General features: G+C 45.6%; 1 protein-coding gene across 3 annotated transcripts in view; it reads left to right on the top strand.

The window, feature by feature from the left end:
• VAV2 (vav guanine nucleotide exchange factor 2) overlaps window positions 1-22,068 on the top strand; it is a 157,215-nt gene that overhangs the window by 34,684 nt on the left and 100,463 nt on the right. For all 3 annotated transcript variants that reach the window (XM_077922582.1, XM_028714438.2, XM_028714441.2), the window contains exon 2: window positions 3,748-3,864. In XM_077922582.1, coding sequence (XP_077778708.1) covers window positions 3,748-3,864 — 117 coding nt within the window. The remainder of the gene's footprint in view (window positions 1-3,747; window positions 3,865-22,068) is intronic.

Below are 22,068 nucleotides of genomic sequence, written 5' to 3'. Positions count from 1 at the left end.
TGGTCACAAAACAGCCTGGAAGCACAGAACAGAGTTTCAACCTGTACCTGAAAATTGGCCAAAGTGATATTTTAATCCTAGGCAGAAACTAGCTGTGTGTGGGAGAGGATTCTCAGTAGGGCAATTTCACAGCAAGTGGGAGCAGAGATTCCTGCAGTCCGTCTGGGGTCAGGAATGGAAAGCATGCAAGCGAATCCATTCAGCATTTGCATGTAAATCATTACCGTATTTGTTTATGTTGTTTTTGGCGCTTCCCTTCCATTCAAATACACTGAAATTAATTGCGTATGAAATCAATTACGTAAGCTTTGGCCACAGCAGCTAGCAAGACAAATAACAAATTTAGCAGAAGCCGAACTGTAGCAGAATAGAAACAACACTCATTGCGGCTGATGCTGGATGGGACAGAAATGACTGCCTCCTTATTTATTATTAATTTGTAAAAATATTTACATACTGCTGTATTGTAAGGATATATCACAGAGGTCTACAACAATATAAAAACATAAAAGCAAACAAGAAAATCATAACAAGCTAAAAACGAGTTATATCCCTACTTATCCATTCATGAAATTTGGAAAACTTGATTTACCTTGCTGGATATGTGCAGCTGTTGTGAGTGGAGGAGCCTCAATAGTCTGAAACTGCAGCCCCATGCAGAAACTCCCTCTTTATGTTGAGGTGGACACCTGAACAAATCAACAATGTATCCTGCACACATCCATCCTGCAAAGCAGAGCGCCTTCCATTGGCCCTGCTTCAGCAGGCCAGCTCCATCAGGCTTCCTCTCCGTCACCTGTCAGCATGAGGACAGCCACCCCACCAGACTGCCTCAGCAGGAGAAATAGGAGCAGAATGACTCAGTCCATCAGCTTTGCTGGAGACTCAGCTCCATCAGGCCCTACCTGCCCCTCAACTGTGCCAGCTGGTCATTATAGGAGCAACTGTTTAGAAATTGCTGCCTGAGTTTAAGTTTTCCTCTTCCCTCCCTGTCCCTTTAACCTTGTGTATCATATCCTTTTAGATTGTTAGCTTATGGGTAGGGATTGTCTTGGTTTCACTGATTGTATGTAAGCTGCTTTGTGAGCCTTTTTGGCTGAAGAGTGGGGTACAAATGCTCTAAATAAATCTCACACACCCCCAACCTGGCAATGGCAATCTCTTTTTCCCTGTGGTCACTTAGGGGCTCTTCTATGAGGGGTCTTTGCAGACTCCCCACCCAGCACCCCGATCTCCCCCATCACCTTGTGCGAGTTGGTCATCCATTTATTGTAAGTGAGACCCTTTCTTTTGCTTGATTTCAGCACATTGAAACGTTTTTGGGTGCTTCTTGCAGGGCCCCAGGAGAGAGCGAGAGGGATGCTGTCTTGCAAAATGGTCACACTCTATCAGTCCATTACTGCCCTTGTCAGAGAGGCAGCCTCCCACTTTCTAGGAAAAAAGAGGGATTGCATTAGCTCTCAGAAGTGATCTGGATGCTTGGCTGAGCTTTGACCGTGTGCCAAGCCTTTGGGGAGCTGCCCCACAGTCCATCCCCGCTCTGCCGGTTCCTTTTCTTATATATGAAAAAGAAGAAGATGATACATTCAGCTGACCTAAAAATAAAATAATACAACACTTCTGGCCATCCTCATCTCACTTAGGAATATTGCAGAGCTGGAAAAAGCCGATAGAAAAGGAAAATGCCTCACCAACAAGGACATGCTAATGTTTGGTTTTTGAATCCCTCCACAATTATTATTATTATTTTAATTGGCACATACAACAGAGGAAAAGAGAAAATCAATAATAAGAATAAAAAATAAAACAAACCCCTTTACTGCTAGCTGACATTAACACAGGGGTCACCAAACTTTTTCAGCAGGGGGCCCGTCCACTGCCCCTCAGACCTTGTGGGGGGCCAGACTATATTTTGGGGAGGGGGGTAATGAACGAATTCCTATGCCTCACACGAGATGCATTTTAAATAAATCACACATTCTACTCATGTAAAAACAGCAGGCAGGACCCACAGATAAGCCAGAGATGCATTTTAAATAAAAGGACACATTCTACTCATGTAAAAGCACGCTGATTCCTGGACCGTCCGCAGGCCGGATTTAGAAGGCGATTGGGCCAAATCCGGCCCCCGGGCCTTAGTTTGCCAATCCATGCATTAACACTATGAATAGCCCACAAATCCTGCCGCCTGGCTGGAATGCGTCTTTAAATTGTGGTAGTGGCTCTTGCTTCCTCAGGATAAAAAAACGTTTCTTACTCTTGGTTTAGGTGTTGTGGGGGCAAGGTGGTTTGTGTGCATGGGAATGCTTTTTGTGTGCTTTATTGCATTTGATTGATTTAGTTGTACAGTCAAACCTCGGTTCCCAAAAGGCTGTGTTTAGGAACGCTTCAGCTCCCGCACGCTGAAAACCTGGAAGTAAATGCTCCAGTTGTCAAATGTTTTTTGGAAGCCAAACGTCCGATGTGGCTTGGCTTCTGCTTGAGTGCAGGAAGCTCTTGCAACCAATTGGAAGCCGTGCCTTGATTGTTGAACGTTTTGGAAGGGCTTCCAGAACAGATTATGTTTGACAACCGAGGTTTGACTGTATAGATTTCTTTTGCTGTATAGATTTCTTTTGCTCTGGTTGAAGTAGCTTCAGGTTAAGCATTTTCGGGTTGCGCTCTGCGGTGACCTGGAAGTAACGGAGTGCGTTACTTACGGGTTTCGCTGCTCGTGCATGCTCAGATGCTCAAAATGACGTCACACGCATGCGCAGATGCGGGTTGTGTTCGCTTCAGGATGCGAACGGGGCTCTGGAATGGATCCCGTTCCCATCCAGAGGTACCACTGTACAGGCATTCCCACACTCACACGTGTTCTACTTACACACATAAACAGAATCATACCAGGAAATGGCGAGAGAGAGCTGGAGAGTCCTCATGGCTAGCAAAGAGTCCCTCCCCTGAGGCCGAAAATGACATCAGTGAGGGTGGAGGAAGCCCCAAAGGGACTGGAGGCACAGGGCTTTGTTTATATTGCTTAGCCTCCCTGCCTAGCATCTGATGCAGGCAGTAACACAGCAGCAGCAGCAGCAGCAGCAGCAGCAGCAGCAGCAGCAGCAGCAGACACTTTCCTCTGTGTCCTCCAGCCAACCCCAGAGCTTCAACTTTACTTGAAGAGAGAGCTGTGTGAAGAGAGAGCAGGAGAGAGAGTTGAGGAGCAGGGGAAAATAGTCATTTAGAGACTTTTTGGAGGGTGCTCCCCACTTTACGTGATGTCACTGATGTGCACAGGGGCTCTGAACGTAACCCCTCCATAAGTCGGGGGATGTCTATATTTTGATTCATGCTGGAGAATGTTTTGGTGTAAAAAAAGAGTGATGATAAATCCTTAAACAGCAATTTTTTATTTTTTTATTTTTTTTTTTTTGCTGCAAGCCAAAATAAAAAGAAGTGCCATAATTAAGATCTGTAGCTTCTTAACAAGCACACACATGAGTGGGAAAATTGTTGCGGCCAAGGGTATGTACTGTGAGCTAAAGTCAGCTGTTTCCTCTTCCGTAGATGCATTAAGAAGCAAGGGAATCTCTGTTGCTCACAATCCTCAGTGGGGAGGTGGCAATCATGGGATAGCTGTGAAGGTGTACGTGAACTGTACTAACATGACTAGTGTAAATCTGTTTCAGTGCATTTCCCTTTGTGAACCAGGTAAATATCTACCGCAATGAAATGACCCTTGAATTCTTTCTTCCCTTCTCTTGGCTAAAGTTCCTCTGCTTGAAGAACATCCGGACGTTCCTCAAAGTGTGCCATGACAAATTTGGCCTGCGGAACAGCGAGCTGTTTGACCCTTTTGATCTCTTCGATGTGCGGGATTTTGGCAAGGTAAGAGCATGTGCTTGCCTTTTTGTATATGCAAGTCAATTGCAAGAAACAATATTATGAAGTGACTAATAAATATAAAATAATGGGTCCCAGGGATATGGTCTGGAGGCACACAAGGCTACTTTGCTGAAGCTGAGCAAGGCAGGGCTTGGTCCTTGCTTGGATGGGAAACCTCCTTGTAACCACCTCTGTACACTGTCTCTGTTCTGTGGCTGATTTTTCCCCCTTTAAGAAAATAAATATATAATAAACATATTTTCATGTGATCCAAGGGAACCCATGCAAAAGAATGGTTGATTTCCCCCTCATTGCTTTTGGTGTCTTTCTGTCCAGAATCAGAGGTCCATGCTCGTTGTGTGTCAAATGAGAATCTAGAGAAAACATTTCTAAATGGCTTCTGAGCCAAATATGTGTGGCGACGGCACTCCCAGCATTTGAAATCCTTGGCCTGTGTCTGTCAGGAGTGTAGTACCTCTGTGTTTTCTTCCTGAGTGGAAACATTTTCAGCTGTTTTCTTTGCCTGTGTGGAAAATAAAAGAAGATTCTTGGCCGCGTCATCTTACATAGTTGATAGCAGGAGTCCGTTGCCATCAGTTGGGTTGGTGGTGGAGATGAGATACATATGAGAACAGAGCTTTTTGCTGGTTCACTTTCTCTGAGCATGTACAACATTAGTCACAATCCATATTGATCCTGTAGTTTCTTGAGAAATTTGATGTGTCTTCCCTCAAACCAGCTTCTGTTCAATATGAAAACATAAGCCTCATTGGTTTTGCAGTTCATCTGAGGTGTGTCCATTTGAGACAGTTATTGTACATGCTCAGATGACAGTTTCATGAATAGGAATTTGGGGGTGACTGCAGGTGCAGGGAAACCAAACTGGTAATGTGCATCCTTGCCTCCTCTCTTTGTGCAGAGCAATGTATAAACTTGCAGCCCAATGGGCAAAAACGACCTCACTGCATTTTAAGCCACTATTGCCTGCAAAACCTTTCATTCAGATGCTGGAAGGCCAAAAGCAAGGAGATGTACAGTGGTACCTCTGGATGTACAGTGGTACCTCCGTTCTGGAGCCCCGTTCGCATCCTGAAGCGAACGCAACCTGTGTCTGCGCGTGCGCGGATCGCAATTTGCCGCTTCCGCGCATGTACGTGACATTATTTTGAGCATCTGCACATGCGCAAGTGGTGAAACCTGGAAGTAACACGCTCCGTTACTTCCGGGTCGCCATGGAGCACAACCCAAAAATGCTTAAGCCGAAGCTACTTCAACCCGAGTTATGACTGTATGTCTGTGTATGTCACACAACCAGCCTTGCTTTGCAGCTTTGCTCTGCACAGACTTGAATGCGTTTTTAAAAATATGGACTCTTTTGTGGTACTGGAGTGTTTGATATGCAAAGCTTGGATCTGCATTGTTGTTTAATGATACAGTAAGTGCTCCATGCGGGGCAGGGTTGATGGGTTTAGGTATCACCTTAAAGAGGCCTATTTTTGTATTCTGACCTCTCTGCATTCCCATAGACAGGGAAAAAGAGGACTGATAATTTTGGAATGAGAAATAAACTTTCTAATCTTGCCAGAACAGAATCAGAACAACTTACTTCCACTTACTGGATGTGAGGGGAAGCAAGCAGCATTGCAGCTAACACTTCGCAGGAGAAAATGGGGGGGGGGGCAGTGTGGTATAGTGGTTAGAGTACTGGGCTTGGACTGGAGAGATCTGGGTTCCAGTCCTCCCACTTTGCCACAAATCTTGCCTTGGGCTGGTCAATGTCTCACTTAGCCTAACTCCATCTCACAGGGTTGCTGTAGGGATAAAACAGAGAGTGAGGGCTTTCTCCCCAAGAATTGTGGGATCTGTAGTTTGTTAAAGGTGCTAAGAGTTGTTAGAAGACCTCTGTTCCTCCGTCACAGAGCTACAGTTCCCAGAGTTCTGGGGGAAGAGGTACTGGTTGTTAAACCACCCTGAAAATTCAGAGAATCATAGAACTGTAGAGCAGGATGGAGCCAAAAGTGTCATCTAGGCCAATCTCCTGCACTTGCAGCCCTATGAGAGAAATAGAGGTCTCTGAACAACTCTGTGTCCTTAACAAACTACAGCTTCCAGGATTCTGGGAGGGAAGAAACCATGGCCGTTTAAAATAGCATCACAGTACTTTAAATGTTCATCTGGCTTCATATTGCATACACTGACTGGCTGCAGCTCTTAGCTGGAACAAAGAGGGATGCCCCCTATTTCAAGTAAACCTTGGACCTCCTGTCTATTCATTCCTTGTAGTGCAAGACAAATACCACCCCCCGCTGCCCATCTAGCATTAGCTGTGGCCAAAGAGTGACTCCTAGCCTCCAGGGTTTGGCATATTAACCTCTCAGTGAATTATGCAAAATTACAATGTAGGCCAAAGCCTTGGCTAACAGTAGTGGCAACATAAAAGCCAGTTCCTCGCCGGCTCTTTAATTTTCCGGAGCATGGTGTAATGAGATGTGCCTAGATAAATATAGATTGAGCTCTCCAGGGCGGTTGGTGGCCAGGATGATCTGGAAAGGGAGCCAACCATGTTTTCTGAGCAAATCTTCCAGTTATATACTCTCTCTGTCTCGCTTCCTCTCTTTCAGGGGACTATAATTCAAAGCACTCATTAACTTAGCAGACACCCCTCTCTCTTCCCTTTGACTCCTCTTTTCAGCTTGCCAGGGATGGTTTTAAAAGAGGGAGTATTTAATGACTCTGCAGTTCTGAATTAATGGGTCATGTGTGTGGGATCTTGCTATGAAAAAAATCCTGGCAGGGGGATATTGAGTCACAAGTCAACTTAAGAAAAATGAAGGCGCTTGTTTGGGTTAGCGACTGAGTGACTGAGCCATATCTTTTGAAGGGTGTGTTGCTTCTGCCAGCAATTCCTTTCTTTCTTTTTAGGTATTCTTTTAGGTTTTCTGTAGTGTATATATATATACACACACACACACAAATAAGAAGAATTAACAACAATTCAAGACTTTCAAAAAAGTTAAAATAACAATAAACTAAAAACAGATTAAAACTCACGTCTTCATTCTATATATCTGGACGGGCTTGCTTAAACAAAAATGTTTTCAGCAGGCACTGAAAAGGGTATAGTGAAGGCCCCTGCCTGATGTCAACAGGCAGGGAGTTCCAAAGTGTAGGTGCTTCTGCTCCATGGCACAAACCGCCCTGAAGCATCAGAGAGAAAAGATAACATGATCCCAGAATGTTTGGGGTTGACCAAGGCAGGAGGCCAACCAGGAGGTGGTTTTGATTTCCACCAAAGCCCACAAAACAGGCAACTGGGCTGGACTGATTGGAAAGTTTCCACCTGGTATCCCTTGACCATTGCTTAACAATTGACTACATTCAGCACTGGGAAAGGCCCTCCCCCCAAAAAACCCCTGCCTTGTGGAGAACATGCTTGCCATGGTCGTGTTTCTGGCAATGGAAGGAGGGGGAAAGAGAACTTGCTGGATTTTAGGGTCCTTAGCTGCTGATGAAAGCAATGTCTCAAAGGGAACCCCCACAGAGCTGTTTGGCGAGACAGCAGTCAGACTGTGGCCTGGATGGTGGGAGGGCAGCTGGCTTTGTTTGCCCTAGCTCCATCCTCCATCCGGCTCTCTGCCATTTCCAATTAGCAACACATTGCCACTTTACTCCACCTGCATTTACCCAAACACACAAATACACACAAGCAAACTAGGGGTTCCTAGCTTTAGCAGGCTATAATGTGTGCAGATGAAGGTTAATAAGCAAGTTGCAAATATATTGGGTGCTTTCCCTTCATTTCCCTCCATGCTTAAAAAGATGATGCTCCCCTGAAAGTTTTCTCTTGCAAAAAGAACTTTGTTCCTTCATTATGTCCATGCTCAAGGCAGATCGACTATATAATGACAAGCTGGAAGGTGTGCAGAGGAGGGTGACCAAGAAGGGTCTAGAAATCAAGACTTAAAAGAGGAACAGTTAAGGGAATTGGGTATGTTTAGCCTAGATTAGAGGAGACTTAAGAGGAGCCACCTTCAGATATCTAAAGGGTTGTCACATGGAAGATGGAACAAGCTTGCTTTCTCCTTCTGCAGAGGGTAGGACCTGAATCAATGGCTTCAGGTTACAAGAAAGGAGATTTCAACTAAACACTAGGAAGAACTTTCTGATAGTAAGAGCCGCTTGACAATAGAATAGACTCCCTTGAGAGGTAGTGGACTTTCCTTCCATAGAGGTTTTCAAGCAGAGGTTGCATGGCCATCTGTTATGGATTATTTTGCTGGTTTCTGCATTGCATGGCGTTGGACTAGATGCCTCTAGGGGGTCACTTCCAACTCTATAGTTCTGACTCCAACCTATTGCATCTGCCCTGGGCAGGGCCACAGCTCAGTGGTAGAACGTCTGCTTTGCATTCAGAAGAGCCCAAAGTTCAATCATCAATAGCATCTCCAGGTGGGGTTGGGTGAGACTCCTTGTCTAGAACCCTGGAGAGCTGCTGCCAGTCAGTGTAGACAACTAGATGGACCACATCTGACTTGGCATAAGGCAGAGTTCTGTGTTTCTGTAAGGCTGACCCAGAGCAACAACTCATGCAGAGGCATGACAGACAGCTCCCTGGCAAGGCAAATGATGCCACTGTACTGAGAGTATGATTCATGTGGAAACGTGGCACAGTGATGCACCTGCAGCAAAGGCTGAGTGAAAGGAGGCACAGTCATCACACAGAGACAGTAGGCAGCCTCCTTGACAGCAGGTGGGTGCTTTGGGCTCCCTGAGCCTCTTAACGACTTAATTTATTTGGAAGTGGCTGATCCGCGCATGAACATAAGCTCCCCAGTTTGCAAAACACGATATGCTACAGTATGCAATTTGGGTTACCTTGATGGCAAATGTAAACAGCCTTGATTTTGTGAGCTTCCCTAAATTAGCTGGTGTGAGGCTGTCCACAGCTGCCAGTGGGAAGGCAGAATAACAGATACCTTTAAAATGAAAAACACAGGGCCTTGCAATAATGCTGGGCCATTTTGCAGTGCAATGAAACCGAGAGCTCATGCTGTTGCACAGTTGAACAAACACAGGAATCTGTAATTGATTCATTTTCTTTTTTAAAAAATGGGGGAGTCCTTCCTGTGCAGACTTTCTGAGTATTTTAAGCTGGAAACATCTGTTCCACAGGCTGCACCTGCCGACAGCAGCCTGGCTCTTTTGACTGAGTGAGTCTTTCTTGAAAATAGGAGGGTGGCGAAAACAGGCAAGCCAAGGAACTGAGAAACCCTTAATGTCCATCAGGGGTTGGCCTTCTTGGCTTCCTTATTAAAGCAGCCACTGTCCAGCATCCTAAATAGATTAAGTTCCGTGATCGCAGGATTACCCATAAAATCTCTTGACTTAATTCATATGCTTGCCAGACAGGCTGTAAACTCAGAGCCTCTTGGTTTGAGTTTGTGCATTTCCAACAAAAATCTTCTCTGTCCCTAATCTTTCTTTCATTCCTTCTTTCCTTGGGACAATAGGCTTCAGTGTTGTGTGTGTGTGTGTGTGTGAGTGAGAGAGAGAGAGAGAGAGAGAGAGAGAGAGAGAGAGAGAGACAGAGAGAGAACCACAGCTTTAAAATGGCAAAAGAGCCTAAGACCCTGGATCAGGCCAGTGGTTCATTTAGTCCAGCATCTTGTCCTCACAGTGGCTGGCCAGAAGATGCCTGTGGGAAATCTGCAAGCAGGATTTGAGCGCAAGAGCAAACTGTCCCCTCTTGTGGCTTCCAGCAACTGGCACTCAGAAGCATTGCTGCCTCCAACTGTGAAGGCAGAGCAGAGCCATCTAATAGTGCTGTCCTATAAGACGTACTCTGAATTGCCTTGGGGAGGCACCTGTCTTGTGAATCATGCCTCTGGGCAGGATGCTGCATCCTTTTGCCTCCAGTCATCCCAATGGCAAAACACAAATCGAGAACATGGAAAGCCAAACTGAGGAAAATATGGAAAGCCAAACTGAGGAAAACTGCTTCGGGCAGTTGGAGCGCATGCTGGATCTATCAGCGTTTGCACAACTTCATTTGTTTGTTTGTTTTCTTAACGTTTATATACCACTTGCCCACTTAGTCTATTACAGCATAGACCTTTCTATTGCTTTAACAGGTGTGTGTTTATACTAGCGTGCACAGAAGAGCCTGCTGAATCAGACCAATGCCCTATCTACTCTGGCATCCTGTGCTTACGGTGGTCAACCGGATGCCCATTACCTGTTCTCCTCAAGGAGGACCCAAACATAACTGTATTCCCCCCCCCCCCCCCGTAGCTTCCAGCAACTTGTATTCAGAACCATTGCTGCCTCCAGCTGTGGAGGCTATCCTGGCTAGTAGCCATGGGTAGCCCTCTCCTCCATGTATCTGTCCAATCCTCTTTTAAAGCCATCTAGATTCTTTTTATCTGTCCTGAATCGTCTAACATTCAGCTTCACTGGGTGTCTTTGAGTTCTAGAGTTAGGAGAGAGGGAGGAAAAGTTTTCTCCGTCCACTTTCTCCATGCCAGGCATTATTTTATAAAATTTCTATCATGTCGCCTCTTTGACAACAAGGTTAAAAGATCTGCCACGGCTTCTTGCCTGCTACTGGGCCAGGTTCAAAGTTCTTGTCACTAGTGAACAAAGCCTTGAATAGCTTGGACCCAGGAGACCTTAAGAATTGCCTTATCATCGACATCCCTTCGATCACTGAGATAATCTTGGGGAGCACTATTCATGGTATCTGTGAAAAGGGATTGGTTCTTAAACAGCTCTGGGAATGCTACTACTAGGGGTCTCCTTAAGAATTCTTTGGAGAAAGCCATGGCTTTTAAAAGTGGTATTACAATGCTTTAAATGCATGGTGCAAATGTGGCCTTAAGAGAACCCGGGTTCAAATCCCAGCTAAAAGGGACTCTTGGTGATCCTGATCCAGTCATTTGCTCTAAGCTGCACTTAGCTTGTAAAGCTGAGGATGAAGCAAGGCAACCCAGCAGAGGAATGTAAAGCAGGTAATGGGATACGGAGTTGGTTATGACAAAATGTCATGGCCCCCTGGCCAGATCCATTCCCAACATGGACATCAAGCTGTGATTCCTGCATTGTAGAAGGGTCGACAAGATGACTCACTGGGACCCATCCAATTCTACAGTTCTCGAATTCTGTTATCTCCCCCGCCCCCGCTAATCTAGTCAACAGCCTCCCTTAAATCTGATTCTATTTTATTGACTTTCTCAGGCTTGGGGGGGAGGGAAAGAGGCAAACTAAGGGGCAGGTTTTGCATCATTATAATTATGTCTTGAGTGATGGTTTAGAATGGGGCACCCAGGAAGCACCATAATGTAATGACATGTGAATTTTTTTAAGACGGGAGTTCTGCGGAAGGCCTACTGACAGCAAGGGGAGGAGAAGTCTCCGCTGGCGAGGCCGCAAAAGCTCTTTTGTTGGTATACAATGCTCAAATTAGTCATGACAAAAGTGCCGGAATCTTTCTGCATTAGAGAGAACATGCCTGCAGAGTTCCCTGGAGACCGGGGGAAAGCAGCAACCTAAAGGCTCTCTTCTTGTTCCTAATGGATACAGTTTTCTGGAAAATGTTTTCATTCAGGGACAGGTGGTCTCCTATAGTTATCTGGGTATAGGGGAAACAAAGAATCTATGTCAAGTGTTTTGGGTGGGTGGGGGACATGATTGGCCTTGCATCCTCAGATGAGAGACCAGGGGCATTGTTGATGTTCTGTGGATCATTTGTGCACTTCACTAGAGCACCCCAGCTCAAACCTCTGAATTCCACATAACACACTGATTTCCAAGATTTCTTATTTTGCAGTTTATTCTGCAGTTTTGTGTTTGCGCAATTGCATGTGCTTAATGTGGTGAAAGGCAGGGAGTTGTGGGAGAACTTTAGGGATCCTCATCATAGGTGTGGGGGAGGAGAAGCTGTTGCACTTCAGTCTTGCTCATGGGCCTCACTTTGGGGCATTTGGTTGGCCATTGTGAGGACAGGATGTTAGATTAGATGGGCTCCCTTTAGCCTGATCCAACAGCCAGGTTTTTCTGCTGTTCTGCCTCTCCTATTGAAGGCAATATGTCTCTGAATACCAGTTGCTGAAAACAGCTGGAGGGAACAGTGCTGTTGTGCTTGTGTCCTGCTTGTGGACTTCCCATAATGGGCATCTGGTTGGCCACAGTGAGAACAGTATGATGGACTTGATTGGCTTGATCCAGCTTCTTAAATTATTAAACTGGTCTCTCTCCAAATGTCACTAGACCCCAGCTTCCATTAACCCCAGTCAACACGACAAATGGCTGTGGGTGATAGCAGTTGGTTCGCCCAGCATTTGAAGGGGCAGCACGTTAGAGAAAGTGGCTGTGCAGTGTTCTTTAAATGTCAAGAATAACAATAATGTTAATGATTATAGTGGCTATAAGAACAACCTCTTAGATGGTCCTTCTCATCCACCTTACTGTTGCCACAGTGGCCAAACAGGTGCCCCTTGTGGAAAGCCTGCAAGCAAGACCTGAGCACAAGAGCAACTCTCGCCTCCTGTAGTTTCCAGCAACTGGTGTTCAGAAGCATTGCTGCTTACAACAGTGAAGGCAGAGCAAAGCCATCCTGGCTTGTAGGGCTGGGTGACATCCAGGGCCTTGCAGAGCCCAGCAGATAATGTGCCCCCCCCCCTGATCTGTAAAAATATTTATATAACGTAATTTTTTTTATAATGTATTATAATTTTAAATACATTTTACAATAAATACATTATTCATTCTAAAACGTATTATACAATTTTTAATAGTTCAATAATGTATTTAAAATTTATTTTTAAGTAGACAAATTTGACTATTAATTATAATTAAATTATAATTATAATTAAAACTTCTCCATCTTCTTATTCTACTTAAAAAAGATGTATGCTTGTGAGAAAGCCACTATTGCTCATAAGCCACTATTTCTTTAAAAAATATGGTTTCCACCAAATTTTATCCTCATTGAGCTATATGTACTCCTTGGGTGTAAGTAATATTCCTGGCCTAGTCAACAAAATTTTAAACAAATGGCCACATCTTTTCCCCCCAAAAAAATTAGCGATAAGAAAGCCAACACACATATCTTTAAGGTATGTGTGGTTTTAATTTTTGGCAAATAAGATTTCAAACAAAAACTCACCAACTTTTAACAGCATGAAAAACATGGTCCACCATCATGTTCATGGTGTGCTGGCTGCTGGAGCCTTGGTCGCCTCCACCCACCCGGCGCCCATTCCGCGCTCATCTGTGGAGCCGATCGCAGGCCCCGCTGCGGACGCTGGGGAAGCTTTTCTCTCACCTGCCAGCCATGGCCCCAGGGAATCCACCCACCACCGCCACCACCTTTGCACCTCCGCGTTCGCCCCAGTGCATCCCCTGCGATTGTGATATGCTGACCGAGGCCCACTTTGGAATCAGAGGCCCGGGTCAAGTGGCCCATATGCCCCCCCTCTGTCTGGGCCTGGCGACATGTGGTTTCAACATCACAATACATCACCAGCAAAGTATCACAATATATCAGTATATCACAATGTCTGAAATAAGGGTGGAACTATGTAGAGGCAAACTAGTGGCCACCGATAGCCCCCTCGTCCATGAATTTGTTCAGTCCTTGTTTAAAGTCATCCAAGTTGGTGGCCATCATTGCCTCCTGTGGTACTCCCAAACACTGCATCCTTTCTTTGTAGGGGAGTTGTTCCATCTCATTCTCTGAACCTGTTCCAACACTACAGTATGATGAGTATTCACAGGGGATTATGGGTTGTTGTTGTTGTTGTTGTTTAGTCGTTTAGTCGTGTCCGACTCTTCGTGGCCCCATGGACCAGAGCATGCCAGGCACTCCTGTCTTCCACTGCCTCCCGCAGTTTGGTCAAACTCATGCTGGTAGCTTCGAGGGCACTGTCCAACCATCTCGTCCTCTGTCGTCCCCTTCTCCTTGTGCCCTCCATCTTTCTCAACATCAGGGTCTTTTCCAGGGAGTCTTCTCTTCTCATGAGGTGGCCAAAGTATTGGAGCCTCAGCTTATGGCAATGATGTTCAGGCCACCAAACAAAATTCTAGGATCCCTCTTGTCAGCTTCGCCAGAGGTAAGTCTTTGATTACGTCTTCAACTTGCTTGCCTCGTTCATACAAGGAGAGCCAGTGTGGTGTAGTGGTTAGAATGCTGGACTAAGACCTGCGAGACCAGGGTTCAAATCCCCACTGGGCCACGAAGCTCACCAGCAGACCTTGGGCCAGTCACTGCCTCTCAGACTAACCTTCCTCACAGGGTTGTTGTGAGGGTCACATGAGAAGACTCGGGGGAAAACTGTGTGTGCCACCTTGAGCTCCCTAGAGAAAGAGGTGGGTTATAAATACCATGAATAAAAATAATAAAGAAATAAAAAAAATGTAGAAAGACCTACAAACGCATTATAGCTTGACTCTGAAATTCTTGCAGTTACTGGTGGTGGAAGGCTTCCCTCCTCCCATCGACCCCCCAAGGATGAAGGGAGAAAAACTCTTAGCAACTTGTCCCTGAATCATTAAATTTTTTCCTGGGCTGCCTTAATGACTCTCTCCTGCTACTGGGGTTGCATTTTAATCTACAATTAGCAGGAAGTGAGTGGTTCTGAGGAGAGGGGGGAGGGGATGCTTTACTTATGTGTCACACCATTAAGACTGAGAGAGTGAATGAACTTAGCAGTGGTGTCATTTTTGCTAGAGCATGAGATCATTTAGCCAAAACAAAAAGAAGACCAATTGCACTCTAGAGGAAGACACACACAAAGAGGTGTGTGCACATGGCACCAAATAAGGATCGTTCCCATTTTCAAAGGGGATACTTGCTGGACAGGATTGTGGGGGGTTTTTGTGTGGTTTTTTTGCAGGTTCATATCATTTTATTTTATATTGATTAATCCTCTGCCTTCGAACTGCTGGATAGATTTAATTTGCACATTCCCTAAACCTCAGTAAAGAGGAGGCTTATGAGATACTCAAAGAAGAGTGAATTACAGTTTTAATTTTATTTTTTTTACTTCATGAAATTTATATGTTGCTTGATTTGGCCCTTCCAACTTTACAGTTCTATGAATAGTTGGAGCCTTAGCTGGATATACATCCTCAAGGCTCCAATCAAAAAAACCACTTACCTGAGAGAAAGCTCCATTGAAGTCAGTGGAACCTCTGAGTAAACATTGTTAGGACTGCAACATAAAACAATAGATTATGAAGTGGCATAAGAATAAAGGACAGGGTTTGTTAAAAAATAAAAATCCTTTGGAGGACAATTAGGGTCCCAGATATATAAGGGCTGATCAAAGCAAAGCCTGTCTTCAGATCAGCATACCAATCCCCCATTCCCCCCCCCACGCCATTCATTACAACAGTCATTGTACATACAGTCATTACAACAACTTTCCAGCAAAGGCAAATCATGAAGGACAGAAAAGAACTCTGTAGTTGGTGGCAGCAATTAGATCAGTAGCAGTTTATCTGCTACAAATTTCAAGCCTTGCAGTCAATTGTTTTTTATTCCTCTCTTCCCCCCACCCCCCATCCTAGCTGAATTTGAATTCCAGCTCTGCTCTGGCAAGAAGAGCTGGAGAAAAGAAAGAAGGATGATTTGGGAGGGGAAAGGGTTCTTGCAAGGAATCTGCAGAATGAATTGTGGAGATTCTGCCTCTTTATCACCACTTCTTAATTTACACAAGGGGGTTCTCTCTCTCTCTCTCTCTCTCTCTCTCTCTCTCTCTCTCTCTCTCTCTCTCTCACACACACACACACACACACACACACACACACGGTGAGTTTTCGTAACTGTTTCCTAGCAAGGTCGGCAACTGCAGGCCCTAGAGTCGAATCTACCCATAACCCTAGATAAAGCCCATAGGCCTCTCTTGCTGTTGACACCCTTGTGATAAAACAGATGCAAGAAAAGCATTTGTTAAATAGCAACTAGAGAGGGAGGAATTTGTTGGTTTTCATTTCTCCTACACTTTCGCCCTTGTCCCAGGTCTCCATATCTACTGTGCATTTTGGAACGTGGTCAGTCTGTCAATTTGTTTTCTATAGGTTTGGATGTCTCTTGGGATGCCATTCCAAACTCAGCACGAGGATTCTCAAGGAGGCGGTGGAAGTTTTTGTCCATGTTTGGATATGGCTGCCATTTTGAATCAAGATGACAGACAAAACATCATTTTGGTGTGATTTTGGCTGTTTGGTTCAGCCACCTGTGGGAATGTACGGTAGTTGCCAAACTCAGCATGAGGGTTCCTGAAGTGGGGGTCTGCATAGATGTTTGGGTGCCAGACACCATTTTGAATTAAGATGGCGGACTGAAACTTGGCCTTCGTATGACTTTACCTGGTTTTTGGAATGGGTTTGGCCACCTCCCAAGATATTTTCACTCCTTGGAGGAAAAGGTGGGATATAAATGTGAACTAAATTGAACCTTCCCTGGCAGTTCCATACATGCCCCTTTATGTAATCTGCCCTAAGAAATAACTTTGGGGGCATCCCCCTCTGCTTGGCCATTTGCACATATAAAACATGATATTGCCCTACTCCCTTGCCAGATTTGCTGCTGTCGTTTGTCAAGAATCCAAAGATCACGACCCTTTTCCTTCAGAGCTTGGGATAGTGTGCACATATGATCGGTTCTCCCTAGAAATGGCACTCTTGGCAGGCTCTTCTGCTTGATTGATGCCCTGAGTCAAGGTTCTGGCAGCTCATATAGGCTGAGATAGATTGTTTATTTTATTTTTTTTAACCCCCAAATGCCATCAGTACAAGTCCCTGAGTTGTGATGGCCGCTTTGATGTGATCTAGAAAAGCATCATTCACCTTGCAACAGAGTAGTGTTAATATTAATTTTATAGATTCATAGAATCGTAGAGTTGGAAGAAACCCCAAGGGTCATCCAACCCCCTGCAATGCAGGAATCTCAGATTAATAATAATAATAATAATAATAATAATAATAATACTAGTAATTTATTATTTATACCCTGCCCATCTGGCTGGGTTTCCCCAGCCACTCTGGGCAGTTTCCAACAAAATATTAAAATACAATAGTCTATTAAACATTAAAAGCTTCCCTAAACAGGGCTGCCTTCAGATGTCTTCTAAAAGTCTGGTACAGTCATACCTCATGTTACGTTTGCTTCAGGTTGAGTGTTTTCAGGTTGTGTCCCGCAGCAACCTGGAAGTGCAGGAAAGGATTACTTCCGGGTTTCGCCACTCGCGCATGCGCATATGCAGACGCACAGAATGACATCACCCTCCTCTGTACACGTTCCATCTTGTCAATATACTTCTTAAATTGTGGTGCCAAGAACTGGACACAGGACTCCAGGTGAGTTCTGATCAAGGCAGAATAGAGTGGAACTATTACTTTCCTAAATTATTTATTTATTTAAAATTATAATCTGCCCTTCCTCCCAGCGGAGCCCAGGGCAGCAAAGTGCAAGCAATAAATAAATAAAATCCCCTTCCAGTCAGGATTCAGGCCTCACCATTGGACGGCTAACAGATTGAGGTTGAATCCTGACAAGACAGAAGGACTGTTTTTGGGGGACAGGGCATGGGCGGGTGTGGGGAACTCCCTGGTCCTGAATGCGGTAACTGTGCCCCTGAAGGACCAGGTGCACAGCCTGGGAGTCATTTTGGACTCACAGCCGTCCATGGAGGCACAGGTTAATTCTGTGTCCAGGGTGGCTGTCTACCAGCTCCACCTGGTACGCAGGCTAAGACCCTACCTGCCCGCAGACTGTCTCGCCAGAGTGGTGCATGCTCTGGTTATCTCTCGCTTGGACTACTGCAATGCGCTCTACGTGGGGCTACCTTTGAAGGTGACCTGGAAACTGCAATTAATCCAGAATGCGGCAGCTAGACTGGTGACTGGGAGTGGCCGCCGGGACCACATAACACCAGTTCTGAGAGATCTGCATTGGCTCCCAGTACGTTTCCGAGCACAATTCAAAGTGTTGGTGCTTACCTTTAAAGCCCTAAACGGCCTCGGTCCAGTATACCTGAAGGAGCGTCTCCACCCCATCATTCTACCCAGACACTGAGGTCCAGCGCCGAGGGCCTTCTGGCAGTTCCCTCATTGCAAGAAGTGAGGTTACAGGGAACCAGGCAGAGGGCCTTCTCGGTAGTGGTGTCTGCCCTGTGGAATGCCCTCCCTCCAGATGTGAAGGAAATAAGCAGCTATCCTATCTTTAAAAGACATCTGAAGGCAGCCCTGTTTAGGGAAGTTTTTAATGTTTAATGCTGTTTTGTTTTTAACACTCGATGATGATGATGATGATTAAAGCAATAAAACATGTCAAAGCAATTCTGGTACCGAACGTTCCCTACTTAATAGTGCCCTATTCTGCTTCTTCATGTAGCACATAAATGATGGAACTCCCTCCCGCAGAAGGCAGTGATGGCCACCAACTTGAATTGGCTTTAAAAAATGATTGGGCAAATTCATGGCCGAGAAAGCTACAGATGGCCACTAAGCACTGTGGCTGTACTCTGCCTACACGACTAGAGGCAAGAATGCCTCTGAATATCAGTCGCTGAAAACCGCTGGAGGGGGAGGAAGCTCTTGTGCTTGACTCTTGCTTGTGGGCTTTCCATAAGGGGCATATTGTTGGCTGCTGTGAGAACAGGATGCTGGACTAGCTAGGTCTTTGGTTCAGTTCAGAAGGGCTCTCCATATGGAGGTCTACTGTCAGAACCTCCATACCCAGGGGCAGTCTAGCTCAGAACACCAGCTTCTGGGAATCACAAGTGGTAAGAACACGGCTGTTGCACTCAAGTCCTGCTTTCTGTCTTCTGTGATTGAACCCTCCACAGTTACTCTAAACTGTTGCCATTTGAGCGACCTCTCAGTAAAATAAAAAATATAAAATAAAATAAAATACTCTCTACCCGTAATCACTCATCTGGCCCACTGCTTCATCAGCTCCCAGGTGACTAGGATCTCAAAATCATCAAACCTTATTTAATTTCTGTCTCCCTGAGGTTTTCACTCTTCAGATCCACCCACATTAGGTCATCTTTCCCTTTACTTGCTCACAAGGCATCCTTCAGCCGGTCAATAGCAATGGAATTAGAGAGAGAGTGCAATCGTTACAAACCCAAAGTCTTAGCGCAGCTCCTGACTGCAGAAGATTGTATTTTAAAGAGATGAAATTAATTGAGCAATTGGCTTCTGTATCAGAGAAGGAGGAGGAAGCAACATTTTTTAAAAGTCAGGAAAATCCCCAAATGGGTTATTAACTGTGAATCTGCATGTAGCAGCATTCGATTCTTCTATGTTTGGTGGGAATGCCCTCTGGTTTCTCAAGCATATCAAGAAATATCTAACATAATTACCGTAAATCCCCTGTTCAGGCTTCCTTGCAACTGTCATTACTGAATATGTGGGTGGACGACCTGAAAGCTTGTCACTCCAAAGACATGTTGACATGGATGTTAGCTGCAGCCAGGATTTCAACGGTCCAGCAATGCATTTGGCTGTGTGGTATAAGAATTTACGGAGTTTGGCTATTGCAGAAACCATAAGACATAAACCGTGGGTCTACAGACAGATGGAGGATCTAGAACGTTTTTATGTCATATGGTGGAAATTTATTTCTTATGCGAGGAGGTAAAATCCGCTCCGTCTGCAACACTGGGGAGTTAAGGCAAGCCTCTGTGCATGTTAAGGAGGTTACCTACAGCAGAAAGATTTGTCTGCAAGGGAATAGTCCCTCTTTCCTAACATTAAAAAGAGATGATGTGACAGAGAAGAGATAGTGCAGGACTTGTATCAAGGATCCATGCCGGTGGTTAGCTGACTTTTTGTCCTGAACCCTGGTGTACTTTGAGGTAATTCCCAATAGACCAGCCTTTCTCAACCTGTGGATCCCCATATGTTGTTGAACTACAACTCCCATCACCCCTAGCTAGCAAGGCCAGAGCTCAGGGATGATGGGAGTTGTAGTCCAACAACATCTGGGGACCCACAGGTTGAGAACAGCTGTGAATAGACTATGCTGCTGACCGTGTGCACTAAGCAGAAAGTTCTGTTGACCACAGTCCTCTAAGATGCAGCGAGAAAGGTTCAAAGTAAGGCCAGGTTCCCATCTCTGAAGAATATCCAGGGTTGTAACTCTAGGGTCAGTCCTGAAACCATGGTCTGGTGTAGCTCTCAAAACAGTTGCCCTCGCTCTGTCTAGCCTACCTCACAGGGTGGTTGTGAGGATGAAAGGGGGGGTACCTGGGCTCCTTGAAGGATCTAGACAAGACAACTAGACAAGACTTGGGAGTTTCCACAGGCCACTCTCCCTGCACCAGCTTCCCTCAAGTTCTTCTGCCTGGCTGAAATGTGTCTTCAAAATGAGAAAATGCCTCAGGCTTGCCTAGATCTCCATCCAGTGTGTGCCTGTGTGTACATACCTTTTTATGTACATATCATCTCATGTACATAAAAAGCAAGGTGTCCTCATGCTCTGCAGAGAGGATTAACAGAGGCGGGGGAGAAGCTCTTCACACAGTGGTTTTGCAAGCTGCTGTGTGAAGCACCTGCCCTTGCCTTTAAACGGGGGTGGGGCTTGGAGCGAGCTGGGCAGGAGGGGGAGGACCTTGGGGCAACGTGTGGGAAGATAGGCAAGGGAGGGGGATGAGGTGTAAAGGAAGGGGGTTGGTGAGGTGTGGAGGAAAGATATTTGGCAAAGGAGTTGGTGAGCAGAGTGAGCAGGGAGGAAGCTCCTAGTGTGTGGTGCGATGGTTAGAGTGTTGGTCTATGACTTGGGAGATCAGGGTTCGAATCCCTAACCAACCATGACGCTCACATGACGCCAGTGTGGTGTAGTGGTTAAGAGTGGTAGACTCGTAATCTGGGGAACCGGGTTCGCGTCTCCGCTCCTCCACATGCAGCTGCTGGGTGACCTTGGGCTAGTCACACTTCTCTGAAGTCTCTCAGCCCCACTCACCTCACAGAGTGTTTGTTGAGGGGGAGGAAGGGAAAGGAGAATGTTAGCCACTTTGAGACTCTTTTGGGTAGTGATAAAGCGGGATATCAAATCCAAACTCCTCCTCCTCCTCCTCCTCCTCCTCCTCCTCCTCCTCCTCCTCCTCCTCCTCCTCCTCCTCTTCTTCTTCTTCTTCTTCTTCTTCTTCTTCTTCTTCTTCTTCTTCTTCTCCTCCTCCTCCTCCTCCTCCTTCTCCTCCTCCTCCTCCTCCTCCTCCTCACTGGGGGACCTAGAGCCAGTCACTCACTCTCAGCCTTACCTACCTCGCAGGATTGTTGTGGGGATTAAATAAGAAGGGGCAGAACCATGTAAGCCACTCTGAGCCCCATGGAGAAAAAAGGTCACACACACACACACACACACACACACACACACACACACACACACACACCCTCTGACTTTTGTGTGGTTGAAATGTAGCCTGCCATTCAAAGGTATGAGTCCCATCCATTCCCCAACCATTCTTTCCTGGCACCACTCCCACTGCTGGAATGTGGCCCTTTGAAGGCTTTCCCTTAGGGGGGTGTGGCCCTCAGGCTGAAAAAGCTTCTCTACCCAGCTCTTTAACTGGGTGCAGAGATGCAGAATGAAGCTACCCCCTCTCTCTTGCTCCTTCCTTGTGCAGGATTTTAATTGCTCAATACCATCACCACCACCACCTTAAATGAAAAGGGTACTGCAAATGAGCACAATTTTCAAAGCCAAACCTTCAGATACAGTACTGTTTTGTAGCATTCCCCCCCCTACCCGGCACTGGAATGTGAGATACATATGATTAAGTCCCAGCGCTAGGTTGTAATAAAACTTGATAGAGCGAAACGCAAATAAAATGACGCAGGCTAGAATGGGACGATTTGTAAAACTGTGAGGAGGCAGAGCCTGTGTGAAAAGATGATAAATTGAATCATCATATGGGTGCATGTATGCACTAGAAAATCAGCAATAGTCACTGTATAAAGCTTAGGGATGCCGTACATCCAGAATTTTCAATAATGTCCAGGAAACCTGGGTGTATGGCAGCCCAAATCGGAAGTGTTGGGTTGTTTTTTTTTGGCAAATTCCCTAAAAAGAGAGCAAAAAAAGAAGAGCAACTCTGCTAAAACTGCCAGTTCATAGGACATTCTAGGTGCCTCCCCCCACCCCCAGTACCACATAAGAACTTCAGAAGTGGCTGGATGCTGGACCAGGCAGTCCCA

The sequence above is a fragment of the Podarcis muralis genome, chromosome Z (genome assembly GCF_964188315.1).
Source record: "Podarcis muralis chromosome Z, rPodMur119.hap1.1, whole genome shotgun sequence".
Taxonomy (NCBI): Eukaryota; Metazoa; Chordata; class Lepidosauria; order Squamata; family Lacertidae; genus Podarcis; species Podarcis muralis.
Note: the sequence above shows the minus strand (reverse complement) of the source record. Positions and strands in the feature narration are given on the sequence as shown.